Source organism: Crocodylus porosus, unplaced genomic scaffold (assembly GCF_001723895.1).
Source record: "Crocodylus porosus isolate Cpor-Errol unplaced genomic scaffold, CroPor_comp1, whole genome shotgun sequence".
NCBI classification, from domain to species: domain Eukaryota; kingdom Metazoa; phylum Chordata; order Crocodylia; family Crocodylidae; genus Crocodylus; species Crocodylus porosus.
In genome coordinates this window covers 4,471,099-4,491,712 of record NW_017728937.1, presented here as the reverse complement: position 1 = coordinate 4,491,712, position 20,614 = coordinate 4,471,099, and the positions used below count along the sequence as shown (strand labels likewise).

Here is a 20,614-nt window from a genome sequence, read left to right as displayed (position 1 = left end):
AGTTTGGTGCTAAGAGAAGCAAATCTTCTCCCTAGTCCCTCCATGTGTAGATGCCTACCCAGAAGCACTTAATTCACAGAAGTTTACACCCGAGTAAACTGAGCCCAGATCAAATGCACGTGAAGATGCACCCAGTAAGGATCAGATACAAATACTGACTGATTATCCATAAGTGAAACCAGACCATGGAAACATAGGATCCTCCAATCTGTACACCAGTGAAGTGGCAGATATGCTTTGGTCCCTTGATTCGCCAGTGACTATAACTGATTGTGCTACTGTACAAGAGGAAATCCTTTCTTGTGCATTTATTTCCACAGACCAACTGAAGAATAAGGGGCCAAATTCTTTAATCTGGCTAAGACCATAGATAGGAAGGTGAAGGAGGTTCTAAGCCACCATCTTGGCCATAAAGCAGAGCAACTTCAGGACTGCATCATCTTTCACTCCACTGCATGTGGCCTGAAAGGCATCCAGCCTGCACTCTTATTCCCAGATACAAAAGAGCCCAAAAGGATGGCTCCATACCACCAGAGGTTTCCTATTCACAAATGAAATCCTCCACTGGGCCCTTAAACAGAATTTAGGCTGCTTTGTGCAACTGGAGTAGCACAAAACAGCCTTAATGGACTGAGGTATTGTACAAATGCTAATTTAAAGTCCATGGGAATTGAATACTGTTTGCTACACCTTGGATTTGGAAGTTGGCTCACATTTCCTCTGAATATGATCCAGAAAAAGTGGTAATTAAGCTAGACTGGAATTCTCTTATTTGTTTTCCTTTGAATGCAGTGTTATTCATCCTAGCAGGGTAAATGCAGACATAAGGTGCCAGCAAAACAAGAAGCGGAAAAGCTCAATGAAAACTTACTGTCTTACTAAAAGCCATAGGAACTGAGCGGAAATTAAACTCGACTGGCATCGCTCATTCCAATTGAACAGAATATTCATAGTTCTACTTGTCTCTTCACGGGAAAAAGCATGGAGGAAGAGTGCTAATTAATCACCCAGATGTTTGTGCTTTAAGACAATCTCTAGCAAGACTGTTTCCATCTTTTTCTCAGCTTCCATTCCTAATATTCAGAGTGCTTCTCCTCTAAGAAATGATAAATGAAAAGTTAAGAGGTAGTAAAAGACAGCGTTTTCTCACCAAAGTTTTGCAAGCTGTTCTCTCTTGTGTCTACACGCATCTCTAGGGCCTTCACTTGTCGCAGATCATCCACCCCTGTCAGTGCTTTCTGTAAAGATAAGCAGAGATAGATGTGCATGAGCAGGCAATAAGGCAAGTGACAGGTCAGCAGAAAGGTGTGGAAATGTTTCTACCCAGAACTTACTCAGCATGGTTCTCTAGATCCCAATGGCTGCCTATAAATATAACATTAAAATAAGGCTGTATATTCTAAAGTAATTCCTTCCACTAACTTCAAATCACTCAAGACTGCATATAACATCTGCGTTGATTAGCAACAAAGAAGCCTTCACTCAGAGTGAAATACACCCCGTGCTGTGACTCAGCACTAAATTGATGTGCAAATTAAACTTAGCGTAAACATTATTTTGATGTCTACAGTGCAGCATATGCCCTGAGGTAGACCTGTGCATGGGAGTGAAATTTACCCTTAATGCATACTGTAACCAAGAAGATGCATGTAACAAGACTGAATAAAGTAGGCTATGCTGCATTATACTCATGTTATTTATTGATCCTTTTAGGCCTAGAATGGCAAATGAGATTACTGTTTTGGGGTAAAGATGGCTCACAGAGGTCTGATTTTTTTCAGAAAGTGTTGAGAAGCCACCCTACGAAAAATGGGCACCTTCATCAAGGTGTTAATTTGGGCATCCAGACATGAAAGTACCAACATTTTTTTTTTAAATCTTGGCTGTAAGGCCTAATTCCATAAAGTGCTAAATAGTAGGTAGTGAATGCAGTCCATGTTTTGCAAGGTCCCTTCCAGACATTCAGGTAAAGGCGCAATGGGATCTTATGCGTGATCCACACAGTAATGTTTCCTGCCACGCACGCATGATTGTAGGACCAGGAATCAGACCCTATCACACCTTATTGCCAATGCAGGGGTCACCTGACCCAGGTCCCCAGTCATGGAGATGTATGAGGATAGAAGCCTACAGCTGATGGGGCTCCCAGCTACAGGAGTACATGGTGCTTCCCATCAGCTGCAGATTCCCAGGCTCAAGGGCGCACCTGGACACACATTCAATTAGTGGCACGATAGGAACCAGCCACAAAGTTGTAATACATTTTTTGTGGAATAACTTTGTGGCTTATTCCCTTTTTTATCATTACTATGTGGGTGGAGCTAGCAGCAGTGCCCCATCACAAAAATATCTGAGTATCTTAGTTACAGACTTTTAACACCCATCATCATCCGTTACTAATTAGTATGTGGAGAAGAATTTCATTTTCTTTGTAGACAGGACTGCATTTGGTTCAGTAACAGCTATTTGTTAACTTTGGTACAGTATTTTTTGTTTGAGTTTGTTGCAGGTAGGTCTTGCTTGACCAAACTAATTTCCTTTTATGACCAGGTGACCTATCACCTGGACAAGGGAGAAGAGATTGATGTCCTATATCTTGACTTCAAAAAAGCCTTCGATCTGGTATCCCCTGATCACCTCTTGGAGAAACTGGCCAATTGTGGCCTTCGGTACACCACAATCCGCTGGCTGGGAAATTGGCTCAGTGGTTGGACCCAGAGGGTGCTAACTGACAGAAGTCAATCGTCATGGTGCCCTGTGACCAGAGGGGTCCCCCAAGTCTCTGTCCTTGGACCAATATTGTTCAACATCTTCATTAATGATGTGGACATTGGAGACAGAAGCAGACTGGCCATGTTCGCCAATAACACCAAACTTTGGGGCAAAGCATCCACACCCGAAGACAGGAGGGCGATCCAGTCTGACCTGGACAGGCTCAGTAAATGAGCAGACAAGAACCTGATGGCATTTAACACTGAAAAATGCAAGGTTCTCCACCTTGGGAGGAAAACCTGCAGCATCCTTATAGGCTCGGCAGTGCTATGCTGGCTAGTACTACGGAAGAAAGAGACTTGAGGGTCATCATTGACCACAAAATGAACGTGAGCCTGAAATGCAATGCTGCAGCTAGTAAAGCAACCAAAACGCTGGCTTACATCCATAGATGCTTCTCAAGCAAATCCCAGGACATCATTCTCCCCTTGTACTTGGCCTTGGTGAGGCCACAGCTGGAGTACTGCGTCCAGTTTTGGGCTCCACAATTCAAAAAGGATGTGGAGAAGCTTGAGAGAGTCCAGAGAAGAGCCACGCGCATGATCAGAGGTCAGGAGAACAGACCTTATGATGACAGGCTGAGAGCCATGGGGCTCTTTAGCCTGGAAAAGTGCAGGCTCAGGGGTGACCTGATGGCCACCTATAAATTTATCAGAGGTGACCACCAGTATCTGGGGGAACGTCTGTTCACCGGAGCACCCCAAGTGATGATGAGTTTGAACGGTTATAAACTACCGCGAGACCGTTTCAGGCTGGACATAAGGAAGAATTTCTTTGCTGTCTGAGCCCTCAAGGTCTGGAACAGTCTGCCATTGGAGGTGGTTCAAGCACCTACTCTAAATGCCTTCAAGAGCAAATTGGATGCTTATCTGGCTGGGATCCTATGACCCCAGCTGACTTCCTGCCCTTTGGGCAGGGGGCTGGACTCGATGATCTTCCGAGGTCCCTTCCAGCCCTAATGTCTATGAAATCTATGAAAGAATTTCTTTACTGTCTGAGCCCCCAAGGTCTGGAACAGCCTGCCATCAGAAGTGGTTCAAGCACCTACACTGAACACCTTCAAAAGACAATTGGATGCTTATGTTGCTGGGATCCTATGACCCCAGCTGACTTCCTGCCCTTTGGGCTGGACTCGATGATCTTCTGAGGTCCCTTCCTAATGTCTATGAAATCTATGAAATATCATGCCATTAACTGATTAAATGTGTAACCAGGTCACAATTTAACACACAATTAACTTGTAAATTACATCTTACGTATAACATGTTGCAGAGGCCCAAGAAATACTCAACAACCCCTTGCTGGATCAGTCCCATAATAACCAGAATCCACAGCAATCAATGCATCCATACTTTTTTAAAATTTGGTTTTACACTATTACAGGTTGGTTTAAACCTTGCTGGCACTGACCAATGTAATAACTGCCCTTTGTCCAGGTTAATTGTAAGGAAAAGGAGGGTGCTCTGAGTCAAAACATAGGTACATGTCACTGCCTGAAACAAAAACACCTCAGAATCTGATCATGAATTTGGACTACATGCTAGAGGATGTATGGCCAAAAGAGAAGCAAGCAAAAGCACAGAGTGAGTTAATGGTGACTGAAGCCAAGAAATTCTGTTGTTTTCTCCTGCCTGTGCTCAGGGAAATGATTTAGAATTTTCTTTGTAAATAAGCACGGCTGCATGACACAAATACCTTACTACATCTCCACTTTCTTCTCCTAGCTGAAATAATCTACACCACCCAGAACAGGCTGAGTCCGCAGAGGTAATAACATCAGGCGTGTTCCCTTTGCACTGCACTTGAGAAAAGGATATGGAAATGGAAAGCCTATAAATGGTCCCCACATATAGGATAATTTTTTTAATTATAAAGTTACATCATGCTTTGTTTATTTTCTTTTTTTATCTGGAGACCAACTTTAGTGGAAATGATTCACTGGATGGGAATGTGTGTGAGGCCATCCCTGTTTATGTGTTTTGGGAAAAAACCACAAGCACGTAGCATATTTTTGGCATAGGGATGTGAAAATTATTGTATTCCCATTCCTCAGGTAAAGTTCAGATGTAGTGTAAGTGGATGTGACTCCATCATCTTTAATGGATCTGTGACTATATATATATACAGGCCAGAATGGAAATCCAGCCAGAGTTTATGTAACTGCTGCTCCTTGCTAAGATGTAAGGTCTTACCAAGTGTTAAATAAACTGAATTTTTAAACAGTAGATTTAAGGGGGTTGTTTCTAATCACGTTTGTAGACTTTGTTGTGCTCCCTCCCTAGATTTTATTAGACAAGGGAGATGAAGATGTGAGGTGGCAGCCTGAAACACATCACATGTACTCAGAACCTCAACACCCAGGGGGGAACCCTCACATTTGTCTCACACAGAAACAGTTCAGCTCCCACAGAGGAAGATCATTTGCTCCAATTACAAATGATTTTATCTTCAAAAATTCCTCACAACAAGATACATTTAGCTGTGTTGCACCAAAAGAGCCAACCCAACAGATGACACTGTTGTATGGCATGCTAGTCCAGGGCTAGATGCCACCCTGCATCCCAAAAGAGTAAGATTAACTCAATTAGCTTAAAAAACTCAACTCCTTTAGCCCTTCTGGTACTACAGTCAAGGTTTGGACACACACCTTTACACTGGTGTAATTTATATCACTTTTGTTCATCAGTGTAAATTAAACCAGGAACTATAGCGGACAGAGGACCTGCTACTTCAGCATAGCTGCTTGCAGTTGGTGCTCTAAAAGAGCCTTTCCAAAAGTAGCAGAGGAAAAATTAATAGCCATTTTACTTATAGTGCTGGGATAGGTCTGGGGATACAATGCCAGAGTAGTTTTACCTCTGTTTTTTACCAGGGCAATTCCATATCACATGTCTGTTATTTGTCTACACCAATGTAAAGTCTGATTGAACTGATGTAAATGTGCTGTGTCTCTTTAATGAGAAGAGACTGTAGCAAATCAAAGAAGAAAGGGGCCCTACAAACTCACCAGATCACAGAGATCTGCAAAAAAAAACAAAAAACAAGGTAAACTCCTTTCAGGGGTGTCTTGCCTCCCCTCTGCACAGCTGCCCCAACCTCTATCCCCAGTGCACCAGCATGGCTCTCTTATGTGCTGTTATTGCTCCCCTCCCTTCTGCCCAGTATCCATTTAATGTTAGAGTTGATACAGTTAGCATCATTAGCTCCTGTTCAGATTTCAGATCAGAAAGCCCATTCAGATTTCCACTCTTGGTATCCTGAGGGAAGTTTACACAAAAAGCATCATTAGCCCATGGTGCTAAGCCACGTATGTAAAACCATGCAGAGGAAACAGAAAGCATGCTACAGGACTGAAAGTGGGATAAAAGGAACATACCGGGCATCTGTGAGTATTCCTGTCTGTCTTATTTAATATATGCTTATGAGTTCTAGTTTTTTGTATGAGACTCTTCAAAATACTTTAACTGTTTGGCTCCCAGTCCTTCCCTCCAGCTGCCAAGCTTCTTCTGTCTGGCAATGTTTCACTAAGGTTATAAACAGATGTCACATTTGTTGCAAGACTGGTGCCCCAACTTGTTCTGCAATGGAGAAGTCACAGGATTGGCCTGTCTACACATCATCCTTCAAAGTGAGTTTAAGAACGACTGAATGCACCGACACCACTCCTCTGCCAGCAGGCCGCCAAAGAAAGCACACACATCCCAGAATGCCTGGTGCTAGTCAAGAGTCCACTTTCCCCCGGTTCTGCTACTACTGAGTAAAGCACTCACTGGTTGTTCAAATTGTGGGTGCATCCAGAGGGAGTGCAGGGGTGCAGTTGCACCCCCTTTGATTCCTGCTCTACCCAAACTTTAAAACCAACTGCTTGTGGGGGACTCACTTAGGGATTCAGTTGACTTAATGGCTCACTAATCAACCTGATTCCTCCTGATGTCTCTGAGAGATGCGCTCCAGCTTGAATGGGAGAGAAGGCAGAGCATCACCGTCTTAAACCTGGACCTGGAGAAGGCCTACAATAGAGTGTCCCATCAGTTCCTGTTCCAGATGCTGGAGCGGATGGAAGTCCCCTCAACCTTTGTCGGAGGGATCAGGATCCTCTACACAGAAGTGAGCAGTGGAGTGCAGATCAACGGCTCCCAGACCACCCAGATTGCGGTGGAGTTGGGGTCCAGCAGGATTCCCCACTCTCCCCAGTCCTGTTCATTTGCACCATTGAGCCCCTGGCCCAGCACCTGAGCCAGGACCCAGGGATCCATGGAGTCCACATTCCGGGAAGCAACAACCAGGAGGTCCTGGCCTCCATTGATGATTTGAACATCCTGTGCCAGAACAGGGGATTGGTCAAGGGAGCCCTAGCATACACGCAGGTGTACAAGGCAGTGGCAGGGGCCAAGCTCAGTGTGAGCAAGAGTACCTGCCTGGCCATGGGCGAAGTCAGGGACCTGGAGTCCCTGGGGGTCTCTGTCCCCTGCGAGGGGGTCAGGATCCTGGGGATAGACTTCAACCCACAGCTGAGCAGCAGGACAGCATGGGAGAAGACAGAGGCCAAGATGGGAAAATGTTGCCCAGAAGACCCTGTACAAGGACAAGAGGGCTGGGGACAGGGGCATTCCCATGCCAGACATCCTCCTGTTCCTGTGGGCCAAGTATGCGAGCATGATCTGCAAGATGGTGATGTATGCAGAAGCCAAAACCACTTGCCTTGCTTATCAGGTACTTTACTGGGCACATCCTAAGACACTGGGGGGTATTCACCCTGACTAACCATAGACCATGGATCGTGGGCGCACCATGTACAGCCTGCAGAACACAGGCCTGGCAACCATAAGAAGCCACAGGAAGATCCAGGAGACGGTGAGACTGAGGGACACCACATCGCCTGTGGACCTGCTCCCGGGCAACGCATGCCAGGCCATGTGGGAGCATATCCACCACAAGGAGCTGTGAAAAGATCACAAGGACCTGAACTGGCTCATAGCCCACCAAGCTCTACCAGTGAGGGCCTCGAGACATAGAGGGGGCAGTTGGGGAGACCCAGCTGCCCGTGGCCCAACTTCCATGGGGCCACCGAGACAATCAAGCACCTCCTCTGGCTCTGAACCTGCGCCAAGGAGGTATGGAAAGGGGTGAAACAGCTCTGTGAAGCAGTGAATGGCATCAGCCAGCTAACCAGCAAAGCAGCGCTGTACGGACACCTCTCCAAACATCAGCAGAACCCATCACCCTGTTTCGACCAGTTTGTGTCAGCATCAGGAGTGCCTTGTGGAAGGCCAGGAACCTCCTGCTGTACAGACAAATGGGCATAGAGGTAGAGGGCTATGTGAAAATGGTGCTGAGCGAACTCCAGACCTACTAGCAGAAATCAGTAGCAGAGGATAGAGAAGACGCAGCCAATGTCACCTGGCACAGAGACACGTGGCACAGGGTCATCCAACCCCTCCCCTCCCCCACCCGAGTGAAGAAGAGGGCAAAGTCAGTGAAGAGAGGAAGGGACAAGCAGAACAGAGGACAGCGACAGCAACCCGCAGCAGCAGCGGATCCTCCGGCGGGAGTTGAAGCAACAACGACGGAGAGGGTACTTGAACTGAGTAGGTGACCCCACGAGTGGGGCAGGGGTGAAAAGGAAGTGTAGTCAGATCTGAGGGACCAGGATGGACTTAATTGTTTGGTGTGTGTTGCGCGTGTTGTGGATATTGTAACAGTTTAGGGTGGCCAGCAGGCCTTTGTACAGGTGTGCGGGTGCACGGGTGCGGTTTTTGTAATGGGAAAGGCTCCTCTCCCAGCCACATGCACCGCCCACCTGCAATATAGGCAGGCCAGCTCTTGCCTTTGTCATGGACAGCACAAGTAGTTAAATCTCTTCCCTGCACGTATGGCACAGGCACCCTGGTTCACTGGCTGCACATGGAGCACAAGCACTCAGTCCCATCTTGCTGTGCTGTCCTGCCCCAGGAGTGAAGCTGGAGTACAGAGAAAGTAGAAGTTGGAGTACGGAGCCCAAAGAACCCAGCTGCCATGACAGGGGCAACAATGGGGTAGCAGAGAGAGGGCAATGGTGTTCAGGCAGGAACCTCTAGCCTGCACGTTAACCATTTAGGGGCCATATGCAACCTGTGGGCCCCCAGTTGGACAGCCTTGCTGTAGGGGATTACACACTCATTCTTCCTGAAACACCAGAGTCTGAAGGGTCTCCCATGTCACAGCAAGAACTGCGTAGTCAGAAAAAGAGAAGAGATGAGGGAGGGACATGATGACTGTGTTAAAAAAATGAAAATTATACTGACCACTTATCAGCCTCTTTCTTCTGGATGCTGTTGCATAACATAAGAACTTTGGGGCATTCAACAAATTAAAAGAGAAAATTTAATAAATCCATCTTTGCACAGTACACAGCCAACCTACTTAAAAACCCCCAGTGAGTACTGCAATAGGATTGCACCCCTGGGGTGGCCATGTCACCCCCTGGTGTCCAAGCACTTCCTAGTCAGGCTCCCTAGATACTCTTCCTTTTCTCCCACCTTGCCCACCTTGAAGCCACCAACTAATGTATAGAAAAGGAGACTACCCCCAAGCCCCAGGGTGTTCCCTTGCCCTTCTTTTTACTACTCCTGGACCCTGCAGTTGAGAGCTAAGCGAGCCTTCCAGCCCATCATGATGTTACTCATCATCACTTCATTAGGCCACTTCTACTTGTTGAGGTGTCCACTTTTCAGCTTCACCCCCTCTTATCTATCTGGGTGGCTTCCAGCTTAGGTCCACTATGTTGACTCTGGCTTCTGTGCCCCAGACCCAATCTTACCCCTTGGACACTGGGTCCCTGACCCTTGTCTCTGCCCATCTTGGAATGGAATAGCTTGTGCCCTGCTGCGGCAGGACCCAAGCCTCATGCCTTCCTGGCACGCCAGGACCTATGGTCCTGTTAGCACCTCAAAGCCAATCTATGGCAGGACCCAAATCAACTAAGCACTCCTTGGGCACCAATAGGACCTCCACATCTCCCCTTTTTAATCACATCCAGTTTTGATGGGTCCACCAGGAACTGAAATATAAGCCTTCTGGCTGTAACAAAACTCTACACTCATTGGCTATACTGAACTCTCTTTATCCTGCATCCTGACTCCCTGCAAGCCTTCTCCTCCTTACCTGTAGTTCCCCATAGCAGCAATCTCCATGACCGTAGTGCTGTCATGGCCCTCTGGTTACAGAAGTCTTCACCCTTTGGCCTCCCAGGGCCAACTACCCTCTTGGCTTAGGCTCTGGGCTTATGTGTCTCCCAAGCCCTGTCTCCTTCCAGGCAGGTGTCCTATTAGCTGGTCTGACCACAGGGCTACTTATTAACTGCTGCCTTGCTGACTACCTTTGTTTCACAAAAGTTCTTCCCTTAAAGGGCTCCTTCCATTTCCTTGTAACAGGGTAAGAATTCCCGGTTACAGGTTATTAACAGAAGTAAAGGTCCAGGACTCTGGGAATGATCTTAAGCTAAATCAGGGATGTATTTGGTACAGTTGGAGTTAGGAAGTGTGTATAACAGTGGTACACAGCCACTTTGGCAGCTCTTCATTTGAAGGGCCAATCAGGGTCTGGGATGGCTTTTGGCTTTCTTGAGACAGCCTCAAGGCTGTTCTAAACGCTGGGTGTGTCTACATGTCCATTAGATCTGGGAGCAGTTTACTCATGAGTAAACTACTCTTGAGTAAATGATCCTAGGTAGGAGTATACATGTATAGGGAACCAGGAGCAGATTTGCTGTTAATGACAGTAAACTGTTCTCATTTCCTGGGGGCCTGCAATGGGCCTCTGCTGCCACCAGGGGGAGCTCTAGCACCCACACCCCTCCCCTTTGGTAGCCTAAATGCTGGTAGGGAGCACTGGGCCAGGAGAGGGCTGGGACATTGCTCCTTGCCCCTGGGGCACTGCAAACTGCTGGGGCCGGGACAATGTCCCCCTACCCTGATAGCTTCCCAGCCTTCCTGACCAGGCAGGGGACTTAGAAAGATCTGCAGGGGAGGGGCAGGGAGGGGCAGGTCCTAGCCCCCTGCCCCAATCCACTGGTGGGGCAGCTAGCAGCAAGCCCCCGGAGGAGCGTGGATTCACTTAATGTTACTCTATAGCTGATAATTTATTGCTTCCCAAAACTGAATTTATTAGAACATTATAACTGAGAATTTAGAAAAATTCCAAGTCAGGGAATTCTCAGATAAGATGCCAACACCAAATTTCCTCTCTTCTCCATAAATAGTACATTTTTAATGTACCAACAGCATGGTGATACCTACTATTATAGTCTTAACCTTAATTTTCCCATATTTCACCTGTGGAGAGCAACATACTCAGCCATCTCCCATTCTTCCCTCCAGTTCATGGTTAGAGGTTCATAGAAAAATAGGAAAGTGAGGCTGGAAGGGACCTCACAAGGTCATCTAGTTCAGCCCTCTGCTCAAGACAAAACCATCCCTGTCTAAATCATCCAAGCCCAGTGTCACCCTAAAAATGCTCTTTAAAAAAGGTTACCCACGTCTCTTGCCCATGATGAAAAGGGATTTTCCTGGACTTACATGGAGGTTAGGTACAGGTACTGGTGGCAGATTCTAGGATGGTAATGGAATCTTACATGAAAGCTTCTTTCCTCTCATCATTTAAGGTATGAGTCATGCAAACTGCTTGGCAATCACAGGCCTGTACCATACCCTTCCTCTTCCCCCAGCAGATTAGTTTGCAGGCTTGGGGCCCAAATACTTAATAACAGCCTAGTGTTTTTATATATATATATTAAAGGCCTGATCCTGAAAAAATCCTTACAATGGATACCAATGCCTCTGACTTAAAAGGGAATTTAGGAGACTTAGGATCTACTAAGAGGTGCTACACAGCATGCAAAGTCAGGTCCTACCTTTTCTATAAGAGGAATTAATTTCTTAGTTTCAACCGTCTAACTGTTTTGCCAGATGGGGTGAGAAACAGATGCACATTTTATCTCATTTTTTTTATTTTTGTTTTAAGGATCTCCCTTCCTATAGGCTGGAATACCAAAAGGATCTTACTTCTTACTTCTATGTCATACTTTTTTAACTTGTGTATCTACCAAGAGCTTAAGGTGGCAATGGCATCACACTGAGATGACAAATTTGAAACATAACAATTTTTTAAATTTTATATAACTAAGCTGACAGGAATGTATAAAAATAAAAAGCTGATGTATGTAAAAAACCAAGATTTTTGTCTGAATATTTTAACCCAACAAGTTGTTGGAACCATTCTGATAATCACCCTAATATGATTATTTAACAGCATTAAAAATACAGGTAAAACACAACAAAGGAAAAGTCTGGAAACCAAACAGGTCCTGAAGGAGGGGTTCTCTCCCCATAGTGTTAGTTATATAAGCTTCTACATCTATAGCAAGCAACAGAAAAGAAAAGTGAATCCCCTCCATTCTCTAAACCTTCAAGACACTGGTAATAGTTTTGTATGATTTTGCACTTGTTTGCTCCTTCTGTGGCTTTCTGTCAAATTTGTTTAGTTTAAAATGCAGAGGCAAACTCTCTGCCAAGGAAAAAAGGAAATGGGTTAGTCAGTTCACTAAGAATCCAATCTGTAATTCCAGGACCCTTCAGTGTTTTCCCTTACCCCTGAGGACAAGCACATACCACTTGAAATGCACCCAGAACTCCTCAGCAACATAACTGAACACCACTTCTGAACATGTGTTTGCCATCATACAGAGTAAAGTGCTGCTGCAATTTCTCAAGCAAGGTAGCAGAACAAGACCCATCACCATCAAGCCATGAAGAATGCTTCATTTCTGCTCAAAAGATCATGCGCGCACACCCTGAACATGTCAAAAGTTCAGAGGAGGACTTTATTATTTTGGATGACATGAGATACATGGAAGATCATTTGACCTTGTGAAAGGAGCTTACTCTGCAAAAAAGGAGGCCTTATGTGGACATCAAGAAGAACACAGTACCTGTGAAAACTGTAAATCAAATCAGTGACTCAAACCAGATGCGATGTTACTTTCAATACAATCATAGTTAGTAGGACATCTACATCATTGTCCCAACAAAACAAAGTGCGACCCTTTATTTCAAAATATTTCCTACAGATAGTGTGCTTGCGGAACAAACAGAGAATACAGAGGGATTTCGTTATTTTAGTAACAACAGATAACACAGCAGCAGAAATAAAAGTAATAGGGAAAGTAGTGTGACATGAACAGGTTGAGAAAAAAAGGATTAACCAAACAAAAGCCTGTCAATACTATGAAGATAAAGCTATACAACAACAGAATAATATTGCTGCTAATATATGAAGCAGAGACTTGATAATTGCTGCTTTGGCAAAACTATACACGTTTGACTCTCTGTGCCCATGAAAAGCAGGAAGATTGAAGTGAATGGCAATGGTTTCAGATATAAAAATTGGAAAGAAACAAGAAAGACACCAGTAAATAAGTTCCTATAGAACAAGCAGTTAATTTGTGTAGCAAGAACAGAGGTAGGCAAAATGACAAAACAGGCATTAGACTAGAAGTTGAAGGGGAAAAGATGCTGTGAAAGACTACGAACTTTGTGAAGCTGAACCACTAACAAAGATAAAAAGTGAGCTGGGGATCAGTTTCAAGGACAGAAAAGAAGGGGCAAAGGGACTGCAGTTACGGAGAAGGTGTCTGTCTGTTTTACCACCACAGGACTGAAGAAGAAATACGACAGAATAAGAAAATAATCAATCTGGGCAAAATTCACCCCTCTTTGTGGGCAACAAAATCTTTCAAAGGGACAAAGCAATAAAAATATGATACGTATTTGAGAATCTTCAGTAACAGGACTTCTACTGAAATCCTTAATCTGAAACAAATTTTCCATAAAAGATTTCACACATTTCAAGCTAAAACTAATAAGAGTATCAAAATTATGGTTTATATATGACTTACGAGGACAGGCTGAGGGAATTGGGCTTATTTAGTCTAAAGAAGAGAAGACTGAGGGGGAATTGAATAGCAGCCTTCAACTACCTGGAGTGGGGTACAAAAGAGGATGCAGCTAGACGGTTCTCAGTGGTGGCAGATGACAAAACAAAGAGCAATGGTCTCAAATTGCAGCAAGGGAAGTTTAAGTTAGATATTAATAGAGGTGCACTAATACATCAGTTCATATTGTATCAGCACAAATAAAAGCAAAATTGACGTTATCAGCAATTGACTTTTTTGGCTGATGTGGCCGATAATTTTGCCGATAAATGCTACATGCACGTGTGCAGCCCGCAGCTTCGAGAGCAACATCCGGCTGGTAAGTCTGTGGGGAGAAAAGGGGAGGGAGGTGGGAAGGGACGGAGTGGGGCAAATAGAGGCCCCTGCGGTGAAGGAGGGAGTGGGGTTGGGGCAGGGGCAGGTGCAGGACAGAGCCACAGGAGGGGTGGCTCCTGCTGCTAGTGCACCCTGGGGAAGGCACAGAGGGGCACATGACCCCCAGATCTGTGTGTGGGGCAAGGGCAGGCTTCTGCTGCAGGCTGGGGTCGGGGGCAGCACCAGCCGTCTTTTGTATAAGGTGAAGAGATCCAGATCTCTCAACCTCCCCTTGTAGGGTCTTTCATGGAGGCCACTAATCATGCGAGTAGCCCTCCTCTGAACCCTCTCCAGATCCTCTGTGTCCCTCTTGAAGTGCAGCACCCAAAACTGGACATGCTACTCCAACTGCGGCCTGACTAATGCCGCATAGAGAGGGGACATCACCTCCCTCGATCTGTTGGTCATTCATCTGCTAATACACAACAAGGTGCGATTGGCTTTGCTGATGGCCTCATTACACTGATGGCTCATATTCATCTTGGAGTCAGCTATGACTTCAAGATCTCTCTCAGCCTCTGAGCTGCTGAGGAGGACATACCCCAACCTGTAAGTGTGGTGGCGATTCCTCCTTCTTAGGTGGAGTACCTTACATTTATCTTTGTTGAATTGCATCCTACTACATTCTACCCATTGATCTAACCTGTTCAGGTCAGCCCGTATCTGCTCCCTGCCCTCTGGTGTATTAACTTTGCCCCATAATCTGGTATCATCTGCGAACTTGGAGAGGGTGCTTACCACACCTTTATCCAAATCACTAACGAAGATATTAGATAACACCAGCCCAAGGACAGAACCCTGCAGGATCCCACTGCCCACTTCCTTCCACACTGAGAATGACCCATCAACCACCACTCTCTGGGTGCGGTTCCTAAACCAGTTAGCCACCCACTTAACTGTGCATGCATCCACTCCACAGCCCATTAGCTTCCCTATGAGAATAGGGTGTGAAACTGTGTTGAAGGCCTTCCTAAAACCCAGGTAGATGACATTGGCCTTGTTAATAATCAGCCAAAAAAATCTGTATTGGTGCACCCCTAGATATTAGGAAGAATTTTCTCACTAGGAGGGTAGCCAGGCACTGAAACAGATTACCCAGAGAGGTGGTGGAATCTCCATCCTTGGAGGTTTTCACTACCCATCTTGACAAAGCTTTGGCTGTGATGATCTAGTTAGGGATGGTACTGCTTTAAGCAGGGGGTTAGACTAGACAACCCCTTACACCCCTAATTTTCTGAGTCCATGATTATACCAGGAAGAGAACACCAGTATTCTTAATGCAGTAGTACCTACACATACCAAAAATCAGATGCAAATCTGGAACACCCTGAAAAGTTGTCAATCAAAAATGAAGGCCCTGATCCTGAAATATCATACAATCTCATTATAACAACTCCTGTTTATAACAACTCCCTGATTTTAACAATCCCAATAGCAAGAGCCAATGTTTTCAGAGTTATGATGCAGCAAATTGACAAACCCTAACACACCCTCTTTTAATAAACTTTTCTCCCAATCCCATGAGGTTCAGCATAATGAGGTTGGTCTGTATTTCCTGTCCAGCTAACTATGCCTGCACACACATTCTCACTGACCTGAGTGAGAACTCATGCAAGTAAATTTGTTTCATGATCAGGAACTAAGACTCCTGATTTTGCACCTTGTAGTATCTACACAGAAACTCAGTCATGGCCGGAGCTCAATGGAATACCTTAAAGGTACAAAAAATTGCCGTCACACAGAATTTTCAGGGGTGCGAATGTATCTTCTTGTGCATGTTTCACTTGGTTATTCAATTTCCTTTTTGAAAGGGATAACACCTAAAGTGTTCACAAGAAGAGATAAAGTAAGGAAGATGTTGTAATTGTTTGAATTAAAAAAGAAAACTTACAAAACCACATGATAATTAATGACAAAGTTGAGATTTTTTTAAATCCCCACATTAGGGTATGTTTCAGATTGTGTTTGAGCAGTTGCTCTATTTTTACATTTGAAAAAGCAGAGGAAGTAACTTTATGGAAGCAGCTGTTTCAACTTGATCAAGGTAAAGGTCAAAGAATAGATAAATTAGATGTGTTATTAAAACAAGCTGTAAACATTGTTAATGTTTCCTTGACAATGTCATATCATTTCTCCTTTGAACAGGAAGTGTATTCCAACAATGCCAACACAAAAGTCAGCTTCCAGGGCAAATAAATAACCACATGCAGTATAAATTAGTTAGACAAAATGCATTTATTACTATTCTTTTAAGTAAGCCTCACTATCAAATTTAACACATGCAGTTTTGAAGTGCTGATATGTAATCAAATCATTTAGGGCATAGACACAAAGCAAACTGCTTTTTCTTCATTAAAAGACAGGCATTTTGGCTTGGTAGAAACACAGTTGTCAGTACAACAAACAAATGTTCAAGGAATTTTCAACTGGTAGAAATGATAACAGTGCTGCCTTATCAAAGGTCTTCACATCATAATTTATTACTTCTTCTCATGTCCTTGTCATAAACTAGATGTTTTTCCAGAATTGTGCACAAGTGATGGCTCTTTCCATTGCTGTAGCAAGGCCTTCCTTCATACAGGTCTCACCAAAGAGTTGACAAAGAGCATGTGCTCCATAGGCTGCACTTTGTCATACTCGCATAGATTCATATCATTAGTGTAGACCCATCTGATCATGCTTGTTTTTGACCTTCCAGTTTGTGTACAGAGGCGATTCAGGCATTGCCCTATTGGCCAATCTAGATCCACCCCATTTGGAAGGTCATTCTGGGTTCCAGGTCCATTTCAGAGCACCTGATTGCACATAATCTTTCCTTCCATAACCTCAGTCATGCCCTGTCAGTCATTGTGTCCGACAGTGCAACACTGGTTGCAAAACTCTTTCATGTTCTAAGCTGTTTAGGTACTTCTGTGTAATCATAGAGTAGATGCCTGGGATCTTTCATCTGTCATGATCTTTCTTTTTGACCCACTATCTTTCTTCTGATATCAGGTGTTGCAACAATGCTGGCCAGTAAGTACAGTCTATCCTTTGGTGTTGGCTTTAGACATCCTGTTATTTCATGACAGCTGTCTTTTAGAACTGGGTCTATTTTCTTGGCTTGAACTGACTGTTCCCATACTGGACATGTATACTCTTCAGTGGGGAAAATAAGACAATAGCAGTGGTTTGTAATGTAGCTGGGTTCACTCCCCACTTTGAGGTAACCAACTTTTAAAGTATGTTGTTGCAAGCACTGACTTTCCCTTTTGTCTTCTCTACATGTGCTTTGAAGGTAATGTATTACTGACTAGATAGCAACTATGTCTTTGGAAAAAGAAAGGTTTTATGAAGGCTAATGTAATGTCTAAGGGCTCTACCCAATGCTTTCTGAAGTTCATGGTAACTGCTTCAATTCCTGCAATTGCTTTTGGCTCAGAACCTAAAGTTGTTGTTACATGTTCACTTAAATATGTGTTAAGGGCCCTTAAACCAGGAGTGTCCACACATTATGGCAGGAAAAATGCTAAAAGCCCTCAGAGCAGCTCAGAGATCATCCTGTTGCATCAAGAATTATCTCTAATTATTTTGGGGCAGCTTGGGCCATGGAACTGCTACACAGGCCAAAAAACAGTTGAGAGCAGTCCTCCAATATCCCAAGAGGCACTGCTCCCAGGTGCTCTATCTTCCCTCAAAGTGACAGCACATAAAGGTATGAATCTCCCCCATTCTGGGCTCTTACTGGCCCCTGAGGCTCCTTCTGTCTCCCTCCCACCATGCCACCAAGCTTCCCTCTGCCCCTTGGGCACACCCAGGCCCTCGCAGCTCACCCCCACCCCCCATGTCTCCCAGTGCAGCTATCGCTGCCGGCACTATCCTAGGGGAACAGACGGGGAAGGGGAACCCACATGCTTAGCCACCACCACTGCACTGCTTCTGCTCTTCAGGTTCAGCCCAGCCCCAAATGTGGCAGTGATGGCACCAGATGGGTTCCTCTTCCCTGCTTGCTCTGGCTAGACAGTGTCAAAAGCTGCAGGTGAGCCGGGAGCTTCCAGGGCGGATGGGAGGCAGTGAGCAGGGATCTGGGGCGAGGGGCAGGGTGCAGGAGGCACAGCAGAACCTATCTGGGCTGGTAGGCAGGACAGGCAGTGTGGTGGTCCCAATCTGGGAGTGGGGGGCACCGTCCAACTCTGCTCCTGCTAGTCTGAATCAGGTCTGTCCCACACCCCGCCACACCTGAGATCCCTGCTCACCACCACCACCCCTAGAAACCCCCAGGTCACTTGCAGCTCCTGCCACTGTCCCAGTAGAACAAACAGAGAAGGAGAATCTGACTAAGATCACCGCCACTTTCTTGGGCCAGACTCAGCCTGGAAAGCATCAGAGGCCCAGAGATGGCAACAGCAGTGCAGGTGAGCCAGGGGACACAGGGAGCAGGGATGGGAGATACGAATCTCCTATCCCCAGCCCTGCAACTGTGCAGCTAGGGCTAGAAGATCAGAATCTCCAAGCCCGGGCCCCATAATTGCGATCATGGAGCGGAGGCTGGGGGCTCCATGCTGCCAGGGTAAGGGGACATTGTTCCTGCCCGGGTTCTCGTGGTGGAGCCTACCCCAGCAGCAGGCAGCTCCTGGGGGCAGAGAGCAATGTCCCAGCCCCCGCCATAACACAGCTATCTCCTTGCCCCATGCTCCCTGCCAGCCCCTGGGCTAAAACCCAGGGGGAGCCTAGAACTCCCCCTGGCTGGTGCAGGGGGCTGGTGCAGGACCAGCAGGGGCAAGAGCAGACTGCTGCCATGAACAGCAAATCTGGTCCTGTGTCCCTGCATGTGTAGATGTCTGCCCGGAGTACATTTACTCTAGAGTAAATTACTCTCTAGGAAACCTAACCCAGAGCATTTGCATGTGTACACACACCCAGGGAGTGGTATATTTTCCTGCATCTAATGTCTTGTACATGATATATTCTTCACTGTATAAAAGAAAAAGATAAATGTTTGACCTTTCTTTTCTTTTCAGCTGAGTTTGAGTAGCTACTTAAAAACGATGCCCTGAATGTAACAACCTTTTGCTTTCAATATTACCACTACCAGATCCTCTGTTGTTACTGCTTTGTCAGTCTCCATTGCTGCTTTTTCCAATTACCGTCCTGTAACAGGGAGCCTGGGGCTCCTGTTACTTTACAGAGAGTAACTATAACCAGTAGAATCCAGACAGCTGAATACAGGCCAGCTACAAGAGGGAAGGCAGCAAAGAAACAGTGCTGCCTAAACAGGGAGCTGCCCATTAGACTGAATGGTCACACAGCATCCTGGTCAGGAGAACCCTGCCTAGGGTGAGTTGGCTTGAAGGGAACAGGGATCATGGGATGAGATGCCATGATTACTTATTTCTCACTTCTAGGCAATAGGTTAGTAGGGCCAAGCTGAATTGGAGCAGGCAGGCAGACATAAGCTGACATGGAAACCAGCCCTCCAGCCCTGAAAAAAAATACCTGCAGGTGACTGAGGCACTAACTGACCAGAAGGTACAGGGCTTGGGAAGGATATAAACCCAGAGTCTGAACCAGAAAGGCACTCTAACCCTGCAAGCCATGAGGAGAGGAGCTCCTGGTCAGGAAGACTACAGAAGGATGCCTAGCTGACTTCTGAGCTGCTCTAAGGACTGCCAGAAGGACACTGGTGACTTACAGAGATACAACCCAGGTTAAGGGGGAGCCTCACTGCCCTGGCGGTAAGCTACTGTTGATGTTTGGACTTAGAGTGGGTTCAGTCTGTGCTGTAGCCAGCAGGCTTATTCTTTGGTTGCAGCTGATACCAGTAGTTTGGGTATGAACCCAGAAGAAATAAGACACTTGCAATGCACTTTGGGCCTTCATCAGCATCCCAAAAGATTCTGCATTTAATAAGAACTGGGTAAATCCTGTGCAATGAAATTAATGGTTTCTTCACAAAGGATTTTAATGTATCCTTCATTTACAAGGGGCTTGCACCTTCATTTACAAAGGGAGTCTCTCCCACGCAGCCCTCAAGTGGGTGCGCTTAGCCTGCCACAGAGTCTGCTCCACCTGCCTGGGTGTTTGCTTGTCTCCTCCCCATGGAGAACTCCAACACTCGCCTGCCATGCCTTTGATGTTGAGTTCAGTAGTGGTGTTCCCCTTGGTGAAGGAAGGACACACTAGGAGGCGTCGCCGGCAGATGCTCCAGGGGCTTCACCTCTCCTAGACCCCTCCCATGCGCCAGCCTGTTGGAAGAGTCAGATGTTGGTCAGTCTGACCCTTTCTTTGGCATCCCTGATCTCGCACTCCGAGCTTGGAGGTCCAATGCCGTGATGACTTGGTGGCTGCTTCTTTCCTATTGGCCCTGGTCCGTGGCTCTTCTGCCATGCACCTGGCATCAGTTCAATACCTTCTTGCGTACCGTGCCAACCCTATGATGTCAGGAGTCCCTAAGGGACCACGGGGTACTCAGCCCCCAACATTAATCCTCTGGCCTTTTCCCCAGCCTACAGGGCCTCA

General features: G+C 45.9%; 1 protein-coding gene across 1 annotated transcript in view; it reads right to left on the bottom strand.

Annotated features, from left to right (window-relative positions):
* The window catches only part of LRRC56 (leucine rich repeat containing 56), a 119,883-nt gene that overhangs the window by 75,980 nt on the left and 23,289 nt on the right, over positions 1–20,614 (bottom strand). Inside the window, exon 3 of the mRNA XM_019547294.1 lies at positions 1,151–1,238. Within this exon, the coding sequence (XP_019402839.1) occupies positions 1,151–1,238 (88 nt within the window). The remainder of the gene's footprint in view (positions 1–1,150; positions 1,239–20,614) is intronic.